This window comes from Alosa alosa, chromosome 4, assembly GCF_017589495.1.
Source record: "Alosa alosa isolate M-15738 ecotype Scorff River chromosome 4, AALO_Geno_1.1, whole genome shotgun sequence".
Taxonomy (NCBI): domain Eukaryota; kingdom Metazoa; phylum Chordata; class Actinopteri; order Clupeiformes; family Clupeidae; genus Alosa; species Alosa alosa.
In genome coordinates this window covers 13,930,354-13,950,652 of record NC_063192.1, presented here as the reverse complement: position 1 = coordinate 13,950,652, position 20,299 = coordinate 13,930,354, and the positions used below count along the sequence as shown (strand labels likewise).

At 42.0% G+C, this 20,299-nt stretch overlaps 2 protein-coding genes across 7 annotated transcripts in view; one reads left to right on the top strand and one right to left on the bottom strand.

Moving 5' to 3' along the window:
- Window positions 1-535: 535 nt before the first annotated feature.
- On the bottom strand, window positions 536-4,946 carry ugt5e1 (UDP glucuronosyltransferase 5 family, polypeptide E1). The gene is made up of 2 exons (XM_048241425.1): window positions 4,835-4,946; window positions 536-2,869 (listed from the first exon to the last, which is right to left on the bottom strand). Exon 2 carries the CDS (start codon window positions 2,860-2,862, stop codon window positions 1,231-1,233), a length of 1,632 nt encoding a protein of 543 aa, XP_048097382.1. The 5' UTR covers window positions 2,863-2,869; window positions 4,835-4,946; the 3' UTR covers window positions 536-1,230.
- A 2,820-nt stretch (window positions 4,947-7,766) lies between these two features.
- Window positions 7,767-20,299, top strand: part of LOC125293490 (plasma membrane calcium-transporting ATPase 3-like) — a 29,841-nt gene continuing 17,308 nt past the window's right edge. For 2 of the 6 annotated variants that reach the window (XM_048241419.1, XM_048241422.1), the window contains exons 1-7: window positions 7,768-8,292; window positions 10,440-11,114; window positions 13,734-13,931; window positions 14,925-15,182; window positions 15,596-15,721; window positions 18,670-18,804; window positions 19,884-19,952. In XM_048241419.1, coding sequence (XP_048097376.1) covers window positions 10,886-11,114; window positions 13,734-13,931; window positions 14,925-15,182; window positions 15,596-15,721; window positions 18,670-18,804; window positions 19,884-19,952 — 1,015 coding nt within the window. In that variant the 5' untranslated portion in view covers window positions 7,768-8,292; window positions 10,440-10,885. Of the gene's footprint in view, window positions 8,293-10,439; window positions 11,115-13,733; window positions 13,932-14,924; window positions 15,183-15,595; window positions 15,722-18,669; window positions 18,805-19,883; window positions 19,953-20,299 lie in introns of all 6 variants that reach the window. The other 4 variants (XM_048241421.1, XM_048241423.1, XM_048241424.1 and 1 more) reach the window with 3 other exon arrangements.

The window sequence follows — 20,299 nt, the reverse complement described above, 5'->3', positions numbered from 1 at the left end:
GACCATATCACTTGTGTGGTGATTTCTGTTTCATTTTAGCTCATGTTTAGTTTTTTACAATTTTTTGACCCCCTTATAATTGTACCTAGTCTTTCACTTGTGGAATCGACTTGTTAACAAACAAATTCATCGGTGTCTTATGTTTATCCTTACTAAAACAAAATGGCAAGAATCTTTTTGAAATTTTGGAGACAGGATGGGCTGTTGCACCTAAAATACCAAAGCTGTTCTCTAAACTAGGACTAATGGATGGTGTCTTTCTCCCCAGCCTTTTTCAAGTTGCTTTTCGATTTCCCAACAGTTGCTCGTTAACTTGTCAAAAAAAAAAAAAAAAAAAAAAATCTGAAAGAAGAGAAGGACTGGGAACTGGTGTCCAATATTAAGGGTCTCTTGGTTTGTGGCTTTTGCTGACACAAGGCCACGTGTTAGCATTACTGAAAACTTAACCATACAAAGGAAAAAAATGACTCTGTTTTCCTAATGGAATTAACAAAATGTTACAATCTGGTATCTATTATATAGGTTATATGTTCTATCGATTGTGTTCGAGTGTGTCTTTATAACTTGCATGTATATGATGTTGATCCCCCCCACAAACACCACAGAGAAAGAAAAAAAGAAAAGAGAAAAAACATGAAACATAACAAACTGTGTTCTCTGTAGGTTTAAAGATTCTAGTTGTTTCTAACATTTTTATTTTCTTTCCCAAGAGAAAATTTGGACTGCCGTGTTGAAAAAGTGTACTGTCCACTTACTAGAAGAGATCAGAAGGGAGCACTTTATTTTTTACTGTTGCAGATATTCACCTTTAGTATCAATGCATAGTCATATACGTCATTCCGAAAACCTAGGAGATGTTGAGCAGCATTTGCCTTATGTTGCATTATGACTATTTGCTTTTTGAATATTCTTATTTGTGTTGACCAAGAAAGAGATTGTGTTCAGTGAATATTTACATACATAATAGTAGACTGATGCATTCAATGTCCGTACAAATCAATAAAACAAGCAGTTAAGAAAATAAAATAAGTGCAGGTTTCATCACTACTACATTATTATATGATTCTTTTTAATTTGATGTCTGGTCTCTTTTTTTTTTTTTTTTTTGTATGTTTTTTGTTTTGTTTTTATATCTCTATATAAACCCAAATTAAGTGGAAAATTGGCAGAATACAAATCCAACTAACATTTCTAAAAGTACCCCCAAATGTTTATTTCATTTGATACAAGCTATTGGAGTTTGTCTTTTGTCTGCTTTTTCCGACACACAATTTTACAGACCGCCCTGCAGGTCATCAAAAACAGAAAAACAATTGCGAGGACAAAGCCAAGAATAAATGCTAGCACATCCACGTTATAATAGGCATACCACGGTAACTTGTAGGACTCTGTGCGCAAGTGTGCAGCCCCCTTATGGCGCACTACAAACTCCAGCCAGAAGATGGCAGTGTCCATGGGCTTCATCGGCTGGTCGTGGTGCAGCACTGACAGTCTGCGCATGTTCTCCCTGTATGGTTTCTTTTTGTCTAGGATGTCTCGCAGAGCTTGTGTCAGGGTGTCAACATCCAAGGCTGTCACTTCCAGTGCTTTAGCCACCCCTCTGGATGTCAGACGAACCATATTGTCAAACTGGTCAAAGATGAGAGGCAGCCCAAGAATGGGCACTCCGTGGTAGATTGACTCGTAGATTCCGTTGGTGCCTCCATGAGTTACGAAAGCTCGAGTCTTGGGGTGACCTAGCAGGTCGTTCTGTGGAAGCCAGTCCACTACCAGCGTGTTGTTACCCAGAGTAGAGGGCCTCTCTCCGAGATGCCTCCAAACGACTTTCTGAGGCAGTCTGGCAAAGGCCGCTGCAATGACTTTTGATATTTCTGGCAATAGGCTTCCGAGGAGAGTGCCCAAGGACATAACAATCACCCCATGCTCCCCTGAACTCTGCATGAACTCCTCCAACTCTGAAGGTAGAGGCTTGGAGGGTTTACATTGAAAACCTCCCATGTAAACTACATTAGGCATAGTGGGACGTGGGAACTCAAAGACAAAATCCACGCGCATTAGCCATAAGTCTGCCCCTTGAATCAAGGAGTAAACATTGGCATTTGGATCAATGAACTCACTGATGACACCCTGGTATAGGGGCCTGGTAATGCCATGGTCAATATACTGACCTATTCCATAGTGCAATAAGTTTTTCAGCTTATTTGCAAAGCTCATTTTGTCTGAGACCTGAGAACCAATGGTTGGGATATAAGATAGTGGAGAGGGTGCAATTGCAAAGTGACCTTCAGCATTTGTTATCCAGCGGACATTGAAAACCATGGGCAGATCTAGATAGCGTCCTAACACAACTCCCCCTGCAAATCCAGGATCGGTCAACATAATGTCATAGCCCGTGTTCTTTAGTGACCTCACCAGGTCTTTGTTGTGGAGGATGTCCCGAACCATTTCAGCAGAGGCCTTGTGAGCCTCCATCAGCAAGGTCAGAGTCTCTTGCTGAAGGGCAATGAAAGACAAAATGGACCCATCACCACTGCGTATTTCAATGTTCCTTTTTAAGAAAGCTGCCATGTATTCAGGGTCCTCCAGGTTGCTTGCGTGGGTGGTGGGAATAGTGATGGACGTGTAGTGGTCCGCTTGTTCGGGGATGTACCAGCTAGTGGACGAGCGCACCACAGTTAGCTCGTGTCCACGTTTGTGTAGCTCGTGCAGGAGAATGTTCATGTTTAGCCAGTGGCTGCCATCTACGGGATACACAAGGATCTTGCCAGCATAACACTGAGTTGGTAGACTCATGAGAAGGCACACTACAACGGTACAAAGCTGGCATGGGAAGGGGATGGTCACAGCTCTGCACCACAGCATGGCTTGTCTAAGATGAGATAAAACAAGATAAGATTCAACTTTATTAATCTCCTGAAAGGATATTTAAGTGTTACAGCAGCAGGCCACATACAAAAAACAGACAGAATGTAAATAATGATCACAAACAGCAAACAAATAGCAGCCATTAGTACACAACTAATGGAGATAAAGGAAATGATTGCTAAACAGGCTGAGCATTATTTTATCATTATAATGAGTAATAACTAAGTAAAAGCATGACAGATAATTCCACTGAGGCATTATTTCGTTAAGTGTACTTTTTTATTTATTTATTTATTTTATTTTGTTCCTCAAATGACCAGATAATGAACATGACCTCATGAAACCTGTTCAGCATGCCCTTAGAGGCTTATGAAAGGATTAGAGGGTTTTTTTCTTCAGAAAGAACACCAGTACCATCTACTACAATCACGAATAACCAAAAAAAAAAGCAACTCTAAAATTAGGCCTACTGTATTAACTGGAAGCATTACTGAATGAAATGAAAACAAAAAAAATATTGTTCCCCTTTGTGAAAGGTACATTCCTCGGCAAGAATTACAATAAAACCTGACTTAACTTACCTCACATCCATTCACAGTCAACCCTGAATAATAGAGCTATGGACACCACACTGAAAATGACTTCAAAGCCCTTTTTGTATGCCATCACTATCCAAATATCATATCAGATTCATTCGTCAACTTGTGGCAGCAAGTGAAAGAACTTCCAGATTTCCAAAACAGAAAATTGCTTAGATAGTTTGCATGAACTGCTAGATACATGTTCATACTGTATGTATAGCAGACATTATGACTAGACAGGCTCTCATCGGCATTTTGTTTTGCTATCTTTGGCAAAGCCTACATAGTACATGTGGTCAGTCAGTGCCTTCGGTATGTTGGTCATCAGTGCTTCCTTGTGTTCCTGGTGAATGTAGTAGTGCATGGCTGGGGAAATAATGTCACTTAGCAGAATGACAATAGTATGTGCCAATCTCCGAGACAGATCTCTGTCTGTGTTAGGGTGTTTAGCGTATTCAAAATGCTGATGTGAAAATGCTGTTAATGTATAGTTAAAAATATATTTTGATTTAAAATCTCTTTAAATAAACATTCAAATATGCCACCAGGATGTTACAATAAGGCCCCTTTGGCAAGATTAAGCATCAATATGTTGTAAAGATCTCTACTCATTGTGTTTCAGTGTCAGAGAGGCTATTCTCATGTATGTTTTTCAAGAATGTGCACAATTGATTTTATTACATCAGTTTTGCTTTTTTCCCTTAAAGATAGGAGTCAGGGAAATCTTATCATGCAAAGAAATATCTGCATTTTCTGGAAGCATTCCCTGTATCGTTAAAGTTTTGAAGACCATCCTCTGCCAGGGAATTTACTTGCAAAAGCTACTCAGCATTGCAACAGTCGAGCTTTTGCACTCGTTAGTTGTAGATAAGAAGAGAGATTGTATGACCCTGGACAAGAGTGAAGGAAAGCAATGCACCAAGTGAACTCAACAGACTAACTGTAAATGCTAGCAGTTTTATCATCCACCCAAAAGAGATAAACACAGGTACTGTATGTAGAGCAAAACATGCCTGTGCTGGAATCATCATAGCACTAGATGTTATGTCATTAGACCTGCATGGCTGCCCAAGATTAACATTTTCAAAGGATTAATAAAAAACAAAGGTTGAGGAATATTTAGCCTGCGCTGTTAATCATTCACAAAATAATGTTAACAACTTATGGCTATGGCATCAATAAATGAGTACATAATTTATTATGTAAACACTGTTGACGGCTCACAGTAGCAATCCATTACACAGCATCTATAAATCTCTGAAAACTGCTACCTTATTTATTATTAACTTCTGTCCATGAATCTGAGTAAACTGACTATAGTCTTCCAAAGAAGAAAGACTATGTACACCTTTGATACAACACAGAAGAGCAGAATATAGACACTGTACCTGGGTCTTGAGCAACTGCTGCAGATCTGCTGTCGAGTCACTCGTTACTTTGCCAAACGTGGGCCTGCCTCCAGCAAATTAGAGCGTATCTCGCTGGCAATTAAATTCAGACGTTTGTCCACCAAAATGGGTCCCTCACTGCTCAGTGTGTTTGGATCCACAGTAACTATACTGTATGTCCAAAGGAAAAAAGGCAATGAACTTTGACCCAGTCCTTTACTTCCTTTAGGTGTTTATATAGCAGGGAAAAGGGGGTGGGCTTGATCTGAAGCATGTGTTTTGAGCAGAGCCAGTCCAAAGAAACTGATTATGTGCAGTGGATTATTTCCAATGCATTCCTCTCAGGGTAAGCCGGTTGTGCTCCTATATGGGTTACCTAAAAGAGCATTGTTGCCTAGCACAATGCCCTCAGTTACAACATTACACCGTTTATTAACTACATAGCAACCAATAGGAGCATTGCTCTGTTAATGTACAGGAATCCCCTGGCCCATCAACAAGGTTATGCATTCCTGATTTCAACAAGTAACTTTTGTTCAGATGTCCTGCCCAACCTTGAAGTCACATATCATATCCACATAATTTTCCGGGAAGTGGGCACTGACAACTTGCATTTTCTCTGCACTAATGTTTCAAGTGACTGAGACTGACACATCATACAGTAGAGATCAACGAGTCACTGACACATTGTAAGTGGAGAATATACCCTTACTGCCATTACCTTTTGTACTATGCCAATACTGCATTATAAACAATACATTGATTGATTGATTGATTGATTGATTGATTGATTGATTGATTGTGACTTAATAATGACAAACTTCTTGCCTTATTTTGCCAACACAGACTTGTAAAGCCAATCATTTCTTTGCTGCTATTGACTGTACAAATACAGGGTGTCCAAACAAATGCACATGTTCTAGTTATTAAATTATAAACATGCTGGTTGTATTGTGTTTCAATTGTTAAATAAATTGAAGTCCTTTTTCAAGGGCATGTCAAGTTCAGGAGTTTAAATATGTCACTAGAAATGTACCTCCAATGCACCATCTATTCATTTACATCTATTGTGTAAAGAGCAAGAGCAATTTCTCTCACGGGATCAAAAGAGTATATATACTTTAAGAGCACCACCACTGTGAGAGACACTGAGCACACTGAGCTAGTGTGAAGTTCACACTGGATTTCTACCAGGAATCCTGCTACAGCATCAGAAGTCCTATCCAACCAAATAGCGTTTTTGTCTGAGTCGAGAAACCTCCAAACCCAACGCTACTCTCGCCTTACATGATTCAAGCATATATATGGAATGCTCGATTGGAATGATTCATTGAACATAATAATACTGTGTTTAATACACTAGATATAAATAAATAATAAAAGTAGACTGGTTTATGTAAATGTAAGCTAATATGGTTTCAGAAATTGACCAGCCCTTTTTATAGCGTAATGATAAATGGACATTGCCGATATTTGTCCAGGGGTCAAAAGTCATCAGTCATAGCTTCTCAACCTGAACTCTCCCATGGATTGGGTGTAACCAGACACTCAGGGCCTGAACCAGTGGCCACCACAACAAAGAGGAATGACTGACGAATTTGTTGGTATTTTCTGGTAAGACAATCATGGAGCGGGATGGGTCTGGGATGCCAGACAGCACTGTTGAGCCTTCTGGAGGTGTCGTGGTGCCTAAAAAATTAAGCACTGAAGGAAGGTACCTGCTTGATAACCCCAGTGAAATGCTCACAAAGGCTGCTCTGTTTTTTGTTTATGTTAAATAGGCTTGGTTGCTGATTGGCTGCTGTGGGAAATCCCCTACCTATAACACAAGGAATTTGTCACCTCCCATGTGTATCTGAAATGTTCACATCCTGCATTCTTTGAGTATCTAATTCCTGGATTCAGACATCTCCCCTGTGATAGAGAGAAGCTCCAAATGTCTGGGATTCCCAAGTATTAGTAGGATTTTGGATGGATTTTGAATGGACTCTTTGACATGGACAGCTGTCTGATCACGGTTTCATTACAATCTGAAGTAGGCTACCAGCAACACCTGGGCATTCCAAGATGTCCTGGATTGGTGGGGTATTATGTTATCTGAGCCCATCAGGGGCAGAATGTGGCCGTAAGTACACAGATCAATTGACATTTTCAAAAATATTCATGATTGCCTTCTACTGTCCCATAAAGTTCTGACAACCGTGACCCTTCCTGTCAGGTGTTTCCTGTCTGTTAACATGTTGGCTGTCCTTACAGTGGTCTTGTGGTTGAACCAGATGAAGGTCACAGTCTCAATCACTTCCAGCCGCCTTCCTCCTGCAACTCCTGTCGAGTGTGTAATGTTTTTTTTAATGTCCATGTAGCTGAATGTACGCGCAGGCTTCATAATTAATGCCCGACACTAGCCACACACGGAAGAGGTCTTGAGAGAGAGCAGTTCGGGAGAGCTGATTAATTTCATTTCGGCCACTGATGGATGACCAGTGCAGGTATGAGGCTGAAGGAGTAGGAATGGTCAAAGCTAATGTCAAATCTTCGTCGTAGGCTACTGTATGTGCACTGACGCAATACATAATTTGAAATCTAATAATAATAATAATAATATCACCCATCACAACAATTATTATTATTATTATTATTATTATTAAAATGATTATAATAATAAATTAGGCCTGTTATTATTATTATTATTATTATTATTATTATTATTATTATTTTTAGGTTACTGCATGTCTATAATATTATTTTGTTAAATGCAGGCATTCATATGAAAACAATGGTTTATCAACTGTAATCTTCTGTTTCTATCTGCTGGTAGGGATGTGAGCTTTCCGGCCCTCTGTCCCGGTGTGTACTGTGGTTTATCATGACTGTGCGGGCAGGCCAGGGGAGGGGTTGAAGCGAGCGGAGAGAGGAGAGGAGACAGAGAGGAGGGGAGCGTCGAGCGCGGCGGCATCCTTCCACCCCTCCCCCTCGCACTCGTCGCAGAGAGCAGCCCCGTTCGGATGGTGCCATCATCCTAGTCGGCGCGTTACGGGCTTCCAGCATGTAGAACCGAACCGCGCATCACCTACTCAACCGGAGCCTGGTTAGTCTGATTAACCCGCGAAAAAGAGACATTGCAACAAAAATATGTCATCGACACCGGCAAACGTGACAACAACTTGGTGTTGGATTTGTTATAATGTATGCGGACGTGTTAATATGTAATCTGCATCATTCATTTTCTTCCGCATAAAATGAATTCCACACAAACGTCAGCTCAGTTTTAGCCTAGGCTACTATTATAACACGTTTTGATTTATAGAGTATCAACTGATGGAATATTGCGTCGGTCGACTCATCCCATCATCCAGACGGACTTTATCTGCCGGATTTAAATTAAAATTGAAGAATAAAACGCTGGATTTCCCCGGTTTTTCCAACCTAACCGTTAAACGTCCTTGGAGCATGGCCTGGTGAGTGGGTACATTTTATATTAATACACGGCTCACATCCTGTGCATGCATGCAATCTGACCATATTTCTGCTCCCTCACACCATCATTTTCAAATTGATGTAGCTTAACACTATATCTTGTTTACGTTTTGTAGGCCACAGGTCAAACTATTAATCTCCTAAGCATCACTATTAATATATATTGTCTGACCTAGCAGTTCGCGCCTAATTTGTTACACTGAATCACAGTTTTAACAAACATGATGATACCCAATCAGTATTTGTCTTCTTATGGGGGAGAAAAAAAGACTAAAATCCTGAACAACCTTGGGTCTTGGTAAATGTCTCTTCCTACGTGACGTGAACTCATGCAGGATTTAGATATCGATAATTGACACTTGGTATGCTGTTGTGTCAGCACAAATACTTCTTATGATTCAGTGTTTGGACACCAGCCGGTTTTCATGTCATGCAACCTACGTTTGCGTGCTTCAGGGAATAAAATAGATTCATGCGTGGACGCCAACATCAGATACTATTAGTGCACTGTATTTGCGAAATAAATGTCGCTCCATGTTGAAATAGCTGTATATTGATAGATTCGTTAGGTTATAAATATTCAACACGGTGTCCATTAGTAACCTTGCAGAAGAGGCAACTCCTAATTCACATTGGTGTGACACTCTGTCCGGCATTCTGCTGAGATCATATTTAGCAAATTTTGTGAGAGTGTAAAAAAAATGCATCATTCCTTGCAATCACGTTGATGCACTCTGTATGTGCGTATCCTTTTGCGCATTCATGCCATGCATTTATTCTTTTACAAAAGCTGCAAAATACACAAGACTTAATAAACCAAATAGAAAGCTAAGTACTAAACCCTGATATATATGCCTAGAGAGTTGGGTGAATCCAGATTGAGCGAGTTGTGGACCAAGGTGATCTTTGAAGGTGACAAGTAAAGGGCATGTTTTATATGGCCCATCATTTGAGGTCAGCTCGGAGCGAAATAATAAGCAAACGGTGAATGGCTTTCAGATATGCTATTGTTATATGTGGATGGGTAATTTTCGTGCCATTTATGTCTATGCGCCTCCGAAATTTGCGTAGCAAACACCAGGAAAGGTACAGATGCTCAGTTCAATGGTCGGGAAACGATGCTGATACCCTAAATTGTAGGGCATGATGGTAGTGAGCGTCACCTTCGTAAATCCTCTCCCTCGTTGGGATTGGCTAATTCTGTGTAAACGTCAAGTACGGCCCCTCACTTCTATTGGCGTTGGGCATTTTTATTCGCTCAGAAGGCGGCATTGTGGGCAAATCCGACAGAGGTGATTGAAATGTCCACACTGGCCACTGTGACCAATCAGGGCCCACTGTGCTATCCCTTTATGGGGTGTTTCGTGATACCATTAATTAATTGTGGCTGAAATCTGGGCTAAGTTTTTATGTCTCAATACTGAATTAAATGTCTATCCTGAATACATAAAGGTTCCTTTCTCGGTCGTTTAAGGTCATTTAACATACATAATGTTAGTTTTAGCCTATTCAGTAGTTTAACATCCAAGAATATGTTCTTTGAATTGAATCTTAGAATTCTTAAAATTCTTATTTTCAGTGGTTAACACATTACCCACTTTTGTGTTTTTATCTGTATTTAACTAAACATCAATCAGTGACAAATCTCTCCAAACCTTATCACAAAAACCAAATGATTTATGCATGATAAATTGGTGTGCTGAAACTAAAATAACTGCTAGATTGACAGGCATAAAATATCTGATGTCACCATGTAATTAGTGCTGAAACTTGTCATTGCATTCTATGAAATGTGAGCAATCATGATTGTCGGGTGTCCCTCTTTGTCAACCCTCCTGCCATGCTGTTTAAAGGCAAAGAGGCTTTAAACTTCCCAGCTTAGGCAATCAATACACTCCACATCAATACAACTCATACATAAGTTATGCTGTTTGCCATTTTTGTCTCACTTTTTTCCTCCCCTTGGGTGGTCTAATACATCACATACAGATAGTGAAACCAGGCATCCTCCATCCAAATATTGCACCTCTTTTGAAATGCTAAGTATTGTTATGAATGGAGAAGGACTATGTTCTAAGTTTCCCATGCACTTGTAGAATTGTAATCGCACATTATTTGTCCTCTACAGATTCTATGAACCCTCTCAGCACTTCACGCATCAAAGTCCCACCTCTCCACTGTCAAAGTCACACATAATAATTTAATTTAGAAGAATAGTAATATTTTCATTGCTCAGCTCAGTAGATTTCAACTGCAGATGACTTGGTATTATGTCCACCATTCTGGGGAATACACGCTCAGAAGGAGATAGAAGCCAGCACTGCACTAACTCAAACAACAGGCTAGCGCATCAGCCACAGACAACTCAACTGGTTCCCGCACACGGTTCCTGAAATGGCGTGCCAAAGGCAAGGAATTGGGGGGAGTGGAATGGGGGAAGACTAAAAGACAGAACCCATTAGAACCGACCAGTTCATGTTCTCTCCTTATCTCGCACACACTACCACTCTTAGATCCCTTTACATACAGTACTCAGTATAAGGAGCCAGCCGTCTTCCATCTCCACACGGCACCATGGGGGACATAGCGAACAGCTCAGTTCAGTTTTACCCCAAGAAGAAGAGAGTCAGCGGGGCAGCTGGAGGCGGAGGAGAGGTTAACCATGCAGGGGATTTCGGGGCCACCCTGGAGGAGCTCCGGGACCTCATGGAGCTCAGGGGTCCGGAAGCTCTGCAGAAGATCGAGGAGATCTACGACAGCACTGAGGGCCTCTGCCAGAGACTCAAGACTTCACCCAACGAAGGTGAGCAGTACAGCTCTCTGTGGGTGGGTGTACTAGTGAGTTAGAAGACTATTCAAAAACTGTTTTTTATTGAAACAGAAACTTTACAGGAGTTTTTCTTATCTCCTCCTGCTTACCTCTATATACCTCCATTTCTACCTGAACTTTGGATGTGTTTGCATTGTTGTCTAGTGTGAAGTATTCACTTGCAGTCTGTCAGATGTGTCTTATGTGACACATAGGCTATTACATGGTTTTAAATGGTAACATCATGAGATGAACCTGAAAGGCTTTACAGTTAAGGCATCTGTGGAGTGATATATTTTCTTCCCCTCTGTTCTGATCTGGAAAATTGTATGCTGTTGGATTTGCTCTCTGGTCACTCAAGTGCCCACATATCTCCACTGGTGCTGCCACAAGGTCAAGAGATCCGTTTGGTGAAGCACATACAGCTTCCTCCAATTACGTGCCATATCTCTATTATAAGCAGCATTGCGTAGCATCCATATGTTAGATGATAAATCTATACTAATCCATTACACGTTGCTGTCTAGTTCCCCGGAACAGTGTCCATGTCCTAGCTGACCTCAGTGTCTCGAACACAGTTGTATGTCAGTCCATTCAGCGGCTCATGCGGTCCCCTTTGACTCCTGTGTTCACCGCTCTGCTCCACCCCTCGCGCTGCCATCTCCCTTTGTGTGGGGCATCATCAGCTAGCAGTCCCCGACTGTCCACACGCGCTTTCATGTCATGTTGCTAAGCTACAGAAGCGCGAGTGATCTGGTGGGTGTGAGAATGAGAAGCAGACGCGTCCTCCTGTTCATCAATGAAGCCCACAGTCAAATCCACACTGCTAGAAAAGACTTTCAGTGGAAGCAGTGGAGTCTGTAGGGACATATCACATTTCAATATGGGCTTCTGGATTAGAATTAGTCAGTGTCAACCTAAAATCAATCTGCTTGAAAGAAACAAATGTTATTGTAAAGCTGTTGCATGTTTGAGGTATGATGTATTTATTGCAATTGTGGTATAAATCATAGTCACAGTCAGATTGTGTCTTAAAGATTAAAAAAAAAATGAAACAGGTATTTCTCTGAATGTGGTACAAAGCATTTATTCTTAAATCATAGTGCTAATTTTATGAAGAATTAGACTTGTACTGTTAAAGTGAGAGGTTATTTTTTCAGAAGCAAATGATTTAAACTATTCAATGAACAAGATAAACAGTTTGATTAAAGAAAAGCCATTTGTGCATGAACCTATATTACCATGGCAACTGTTGGCAAATTATGTGAATGAGTAATACGTAAAGGTGACATCTTGGCAAGAAATGGCCTTTTTTTTTTTGGATCTTTTTTGTCTTATTTCTTATAATTTCACTCGCATTGTTAATTTCTTCATTTTTGCTGTATTTGTACTCAGAAAGTTTATTCTTAGACAATACTCTTTGATAAGAGCAAACTTAAATGAAAATGCCTGTACATATTTAATGATTTTAGAGGCCGCATTAATCATACATTTGTGAGAGGCTTGGGAAGGTAAATTAAGTGATGAGCGAGAGTGTGTGTGTGTGTGTGTGTACGTGTGTGAAAGAGAGACAGTGAGAGGGGGGGGGGTTGAGAGATAGGGGCAATGCCAGCAGCAGCAGGTGAGGATTGGCAGGGGACGACATGAGAAGTGTGTGACAGTCTGCCCAAGCGGCACTGCCAAAGCTCCCGCCCCAGAGAGAGGCAAACACACGCTGACTCCACCATCTGCCCGGCCCCCCTCCCCCCCCCCCACCCCAACTCCTCACCGGTGAGCCGAGCCGAGTCGAGCCGAGCCGCACCTTTGTCAGCATTAGTACTCTTTTCACTCAACTGATCCTTGTGATGATGAATGAACATGGCCGAGAACCATCAGTAAAATGAAAGCTGCCCCAAGCTGCCCAACCCACTGGCCGTCTCCCTGCCGAATGAGATTAAATGGCATATATATCCACACCGTGACAAACCCAGGGAAGCTCTTGGGTGATATTATGTTTTAATGGTACCAGTTGTTTATACAACGTGGCAGAAGACGGCAGGGCTCTGTTTTCAGCATGTACACTTTATGCAAAAGGGATTTGTACAAAAACAACAATAACACAGTAATGCTGTATTTTCATTTACAGGAAGAAGTAAATGATCTACTGATCTATACTAGGGCAATTCCACACAAAACTGTCACGTCCATAATTCCAACACAATGCTATGGCATGGTATGATGTGAATGATGATTACTTGAAATTTGAGCATTCACTTCTTGGTTGTAGAACTTAAATGAAAAAAAAAAAACTTTTTACATAATCATTCTCATACAAACACCATCGCATTTAGTTGGCGTTATGGACGTGACCGTTTTGCATGGAATTGCCTACTAGTATCTGCTATACTATCCCGTTTACAGAAAATGAAAATTCTTAATTGTGCTGTGTTTAAATGCAAGCAACAATGATTCTATTACAATTTACAGTTTGGTAAAAGGTATTTGTGATCCCTCCACCTCTGGGTATCCATGAAACCATCAATAGTGTATGTGTGGGGTAATTGCCATTGTTGTGTGTGGAATAACTGTCATTGGTGGGTGTGAGGTAACCATGGTCTGCTCCTTACTTGAAAGGTCTGTCGGATAACGCTGTGGATCTGGAGAAGCGCAGGGAGGTGTTTGGGCAGAACTTCATCCCACCTAAGAAGGCCAAGACGTTCCTGGAGCTGGTGTGGGAAGCCCTGCAGGACGTGACCCTCATCATCCTGGAAGTCGCCGCTCTCATCTCTCTGGGCCTGTCCTTCTACCAGCCACCAGGGGAGGAGAGTGAAGGTAAGGGGAGAGAAGGAGGGGGGGGCAGAGTGAGAGAGAGAGAGAGAAATATATAGATGGAGAGAGAAGAAAAAGAAAAGGAGAGATAGAGATAGAAAATGATATAGAGATGCAGAGGAAGAGAGAAAGACAAACAGAATGGCAGAGGCAGAGATGGAAACTTAGAAAGAGTTCCGCACACTGACCATTCTGCAAGCAATTATTTTTTATTAGAAATTGCAACGTTTCGGTCTTAGACCTTCATCAGGTAAATCTACAGGCAGAGATGGAAAAAAATAGTGTAAGGAAGATTAAAGAAGCGATGGAAGAGAGAGAGAGAGAGAGAGAGAGAGAGGGAGGGAGGTAAAGAGAGGAGACCTAAATAACCTGTGCAGAGGAGTCAGAGCGAGGAAGAGCATGAAGATAAGGCCAGGATAAAGCAGGGGGTGAACAGCCCAGCACACTGTGCGGGGATTACTGCTATCATCTCCCCCAGCCGCTGACTCCAGCAGCACCCTGGAAGCAGGGTATATTAGCGGATGAGGGTGCATGGAGGGAGTGAGGAAGAGAAAGAGTGAGAGAGTGTCGAATAAAAAAAGGAGTACTAAATGACAGGTTGAGGTAAAAAGGAGGAAAAAGGGGCAGTGAAAAGCCAGACTGATGTAGAGCATGGATCAGGGAAGAGAGGAAGGGAGGAGGCAGTGGGAAGGACAGAGACTCTGGCCGAGCAGCAGGCTCTGATCATAGAGGATAGGCACACGATGGTCCACCCATGTGATTCTGTGTTAACCCTAATCTCTGGTTATGTAGCTCATACTGAGAGGCCAGAGGAGAGAGAGAGGCTACGTGGACCAAGTAGAAATAAATATGTTGAGATGATCAGAGATCAGTGATGTAGGCAGGCAGGGATGAGGAGTGCACACAGATGGATTCCTACTCCCCCCCCCACCTCCTTATTTCTTTCTTTATGCATGTCTTTCTTCTGTTCTCCCTCCCCGTTGTTCCCTACTCCAGCCTGTGGGAATGTTGCATCCGGTGCGGAGGACGAGGGCGAGGCCGAGGCAGGCTGGATCGAGGGGGCGGCCATCTTGCTGTCGGTGGTGTGTGTGGTGCTGGTGACGGCCTTCAACGACTGGAGCAAGGAGAAGCAGTTCCGCGGGCTGCAGAGCCGCATCGAGCAGGAGCAGCGCTTCGCCGTGGTGCGCAACGGGACGGTCATCCAGATCCCCGTGGCTGAGCTGGTGGTGGGGGACGTGGCTCAGGTCAAATACGGTCAGTCTTGCCCAGTCAATCGACCACTGTTATATTTTATACTGGGAAAAATAAATAAAATCAGTGCTAGTAGTATTATTTAACAAGACCTGAATAGACTCTCTACTACACCGCTGTGTCTTGATTTTTACAGAGTCCTTTGTCAACTAAAATATCAGGATTAATGCATTTAGCTGAGCCACAAATGTAATGCTGTATACTAGCTTTGATCAGTACGTACGCCATGTGGTGGAATGCCCTGCTATAGACCTCATGTGACTGCCTTATAAGCGAGGTCATTTTGGGTATATGTATTTTTTTCTTCAAAAATAAAGAAGAAATAGAAGAATTGGCTGAAATGGCCAACTGTACATTTTCTTGTGCATGCAGAGAACTGCAGTCTCATTTGTCATTCTCTTATATTTCTACTGTAGGTGACCTCCTGCCGGCCGACGGAATACTGATCCAGGGTAATGACCTGAAGATCGATGAGAGCTCACTGACTGGAGAGTCTGATCATGTCCGCAAAGATGCCGACAAGGACCCCATGTTGCTCTCAGGTAAATGTTAAAAGAGGAATGAGTACCGGTACTAAGACAATGAATGTGTATGAATTACTGTGTGTGTATGTGTGTGTGTGTGTGTGTGTGTGTGTGTGTGTGTGTGTGTGTGTGTGTGTGTGTGTGTGTGTGTGTGTGTGTGTGTGCATTCCGTGATGTGTGCATATGTGCATAATTAGGTAAGCATGTGTATTCATATGTTTACATAAAATGTATTTAAATGATGGTATTTGTCCTGTTTTTGGCCTATTGGTCTAGATGTGTGTCTGTACTCGTAGCTCTGTATTATGTGAAGTGTCAGTGATGTGTCACTATATATGTGTACTGTATCCATGAATGTTCATGTTCTATACAGTTCTAAAGCCTAAGATTATCTTAGCCTGAGCCTGTTTATGTTGGGAATCCTCATTGGGTTTCATAGAGATTAAGGAAAACTAGTCTGGGTTTGTGGGGCCGAGGGTTGCTTGCAAACAATCATCTGGCAATTTATGATTTCATATCATATTAATGATCATATTCAGGTGTTAGAGAAAATACTTAGAATCCCCCAGCTAATGCACATTCTGTATGTAAGATTAAACATACTTCACTGAACACCCAGTAGCTATTTATCAGTAGAAAAGCTTTTCTAAAAGTGGAAGGAGAGAAAAGAAGAGAAAAGAGAGAAGCTATGGAGTGGGGGAAAGTTTGTCTTGCTGGAGTAGACCATGTAATGATAATGATTACCATAAATTTCATTATGAGGAAACAGGTGGTTATCTGGGAGTGAAATGGCTTTTTCCTGGCAGACTGCTAATTGGCTAAAATGCATTTGGGGCCATACGTTATTCCTGATTGACCAGCACTTGTCACGAGCTTTCCACTGTGAGTTATGACTGTTCAAATTAGCAAGAGAATGTGACCCTGTTTTGTCATTGAACAAGCTATATTTTATGACCGTCCTCTCCAGTGTCAGTAAGTTGCAGGATCTTGTGAGGAATAAATCTTGATGTCCACCTAAACTGCTTTCATAAGTCAGCTTAAGATAGATTGCACTTTAAGTTTGTTTATTCAATCTATGCGGTTTTAGAAATCTTTAGACCCACACAGCACAAATGTAAATCCAGGGAAGCCCTTTGTTTGCAAACTCTAAATCACTGCAGTGCAAGAGCCAACTGCCATATGAGACAAACCTATGCAGTGCACAGAAATGTGTGTTTAAAGTTGACCATTTTGTCTCTGTTTAATGGTTACTGTAGAGGCCTTGATGGAACATGTTTTATCTTGGGACATGTCTATAAAAAGCTACACATTTACAAATAAGCGAGCAGCCATTTTCTAAAAGCACTAAACTTCATGAGCTCCGTGTTCATTATTCCACCGGAAGCCAGGCGTGATCCTTCAAATATTAGCTGGATTCTTTGTTGTTGGCAAAGTACCGTGCCCCTCTTTTTTTCTGCCCCGTCGTCCCCGTTTTTCATCCGTTTTAAAAAATATTACTGTGGCAGGTGGCTCTCCCAAGCCTAAGCCCGTAAATATGAGCCTGTGTGTGTGCGAGTGTGTATATCTGCGTGTGTGTGTGTGTGAGCTGGTGATGGAGGAGCCGTCGCAGTAAATGCTGTGTCTGGTGTGTCACTATGTCTCTCGACGGCCGGGGTAAAATCTCATTGCCTCAGCCTGTGCTCTCTGACTGACTGGCTCCACCCTTCTCCCCAGTGCATGATAATGGCTAATCAGATTCAGGCGTCCTTTACCCCCCCCCCCCACCCCCACCCCCCTCCCCAAACACACACACACAGACACAAACACACATACACAGACTCACACAGCCCCTGTCCATCCCCATTTTGGTTTCCTGTGGAGCGGGTCACTGCTGCGTTAAGCCCACGAGGGACCCTTGCTCATCCCTTTAATGACAGCCGCCCTGAAAAACACAATTTGTCCTTAGTCTGGGCTGCACTCGTTTAATTGACTGACCACTGATGCCTCCTGGTGCAGTGAGAAAGGATATGCAGCACAAACACGCACGCAATAATACATAACTCATTTGTTTGGACTCATTTGCTTGCGGGTAGTTCTGGTAATGTTTTGTTGAATGGGATCAAATCGAACATTGCAATTGCATGTCAGACAGTGGTATACGGGATGTAAAGCTAGTGGCGAGGGTTTAGCTTTAATGCCTTTGTGAAGAATGTCTTAGAGGCGTGTACCCAGGCTGCAGCCAGCAGTCGTGGTATTTTTCCTGCCCTTGATATGTCTCTGGCAAATGTCCACCGAAAAATCTCCCGTCGCCCTGGCTCAGTCACGTGGCCCCTGAAAGGTTCTTAAATTCACATTGATCTCTGCCGGTTCAAATTCCCCTATTTCCTCTGCAGCCAAATGATCGGGAGAGAGAGAGAAAGAGAGAGAGGGAGGGAGAGAGTGAGAATGAGAGAAAGAGAGGGAGAGGACAACAGCACTTCTACCTGGTGTGGATCCATGTTTTCACTGTCATGTCCCATTCTCTTGCGTTCTCTCAACACATGGTAGCCTTAATTAATTAAAACCACAAAGGAGCTTTCTAGCGCACGGTTAATTAGATCACATGCTAATAGCACTGGCCAGAGAGAGGAGGGATTGCTTTTGGTCCTTATCTGAGAACCTCAATTAGGAGACTGCAAAATACATTATAGAGTTAGATGCATATCAGTGTGTCATTTATTGAAATGTATAACAGGCTGTAATCCTGTGTGTAACAACTTCAACTCACTTATGTCGTCCTGAGACATGTGTTGACAGAACTTGTTTGTGTACTTGAATTAATACTGGGATACAAGTTGTTTTTTGGTATGAAATGTTTCATTGATTCATACTGGTATGAGAGCTGTCTCTTGTGAAATTCGTGTGTGATGAATGTCTGGCTTATTCTTAATTCATGCATTCATTATGCGTCTGTGAGTACATACCGTATGTATCTGTGTGTCTTTTAGGCACTCACGTTATGGAAGGATCCGGAAGGATGGTGGTCACTGCAGTGGGGGTCAACTCTCAGACCGGCATCATTTTCACTCTCCTGGGTGCAGGCGAGGCAGAGGAGGAGAAAGAAAAGAAGGAACCGAAGAAAGGTAAAAAAAATGAAAGAAAAATCCAATGTGAAAAAAAGGCTATAGAGACAGGGCCTAGTGGTTAATACCTGCGTCTATGTGCAGAATATGCATACTGACTCACAAATTATACCTTCCACCATTATAAACCCTTTGCCTCTCTTTAGCATTCATCTGACTCATAGTCATTCTCACAGCTTATTGAAGGACTTCAAATTCTCCCACATGTCTATTGAAGTGCTAATGGCGTGCGTCAGAGCTGTGATTTGGACCTGAGCAATGCAGTTGTATGTGGAAATGTACTAGGGATATGTACACAACACAAGGGCTTGCTGCAAGACCAGACCTATTCCTCTTCAGCCTCTGTCTGTCTCTCTCGACTGTCTTGATGGAGGGAGAAGGTGGCTGCTGAATAATTTGCGCCAGAGAGAAGCGCAGCTCCACTGCAGCATGTAAATCTCAATTATTGAAAAGGGGGGGAAAGGGCGTAGGCAGAAGCGAATGGCAACCAGATTTTGTTGAAGCAGAGTCTCTAAGTGCTCAGTCTGTCTGAAGTTGTACTCAAAAAACAGTATACGTAAACAGTATTTATGAGCAATAATAAGTGGCTCTGCAGTCAGGAGAATGGCGAATAAAAGCGAATAATAATTATGTATTATAATGGTGTAACAGGGATCTTTTTTGCAGTTTGACATGATTGACAGGACTGTTGACCTCATACTCCTGAGCTAGACCACTAACTGCAGTCGAGGTTTTTCAGTTCGAGAACTGATGTGCAATTATGGCATAATGGGGTTAATTTCCAATGTAGATGTAGTAAGAATGCTCATGCATTGTTCCTCATGTCATTATGGATATCGTGTATCTGTGGATTGTGAAAATAAATCAGACAGCTCAGCATCTAGCTGTGCTGTATTACAGTCATTCATTCATTTTTAGTCATTCTCCAGTCATGTTGTTTTTGTTTACTTTTATGCGGTTGGTTTTTGGAAAGAATTTATTTGTTCATTCTTTTCTTCTTATTATTATTATTTTGTTAAAAACTGTCATCGCCCCTCTTGTATCTCCCACCTCCCCCCCCAAACTTCCAATCCCTTCAGAGGGCAGTAATAGCTCATCTATGCTGTATCCCCCTGCAGTCGAGGCCAAACAGATGACCATCACCAATGGTACGTGATGCCTTCACCAGGGGCTCAGTGTGCTACTCTAGGCTAGTCTCTGTCCAGGAATAGTCCATAGGTCTTCTTTGGGATTATGGTGGTTTTTCGCTTTTTTTTTTTTTGTCAATTCCACTCTAGTCTTCTTCTTCTTCTAAATGCTAAATGCTCAGGCATGTGCAAGTGTAGGATTTCTGGTCTACACATCACACAGCTCATCTGTTCATACTCATCTGTGATGTGCCACTGCTTCGTCTTTCTCACCTCTCATCATTTTGCCCTGTGGTGGTAGCTGTTGGACACTTTTTTTCTTTTATTTTCTTCCTTCCTTCTTTCTTTTCTTCCTTCCTTTCTTCCTT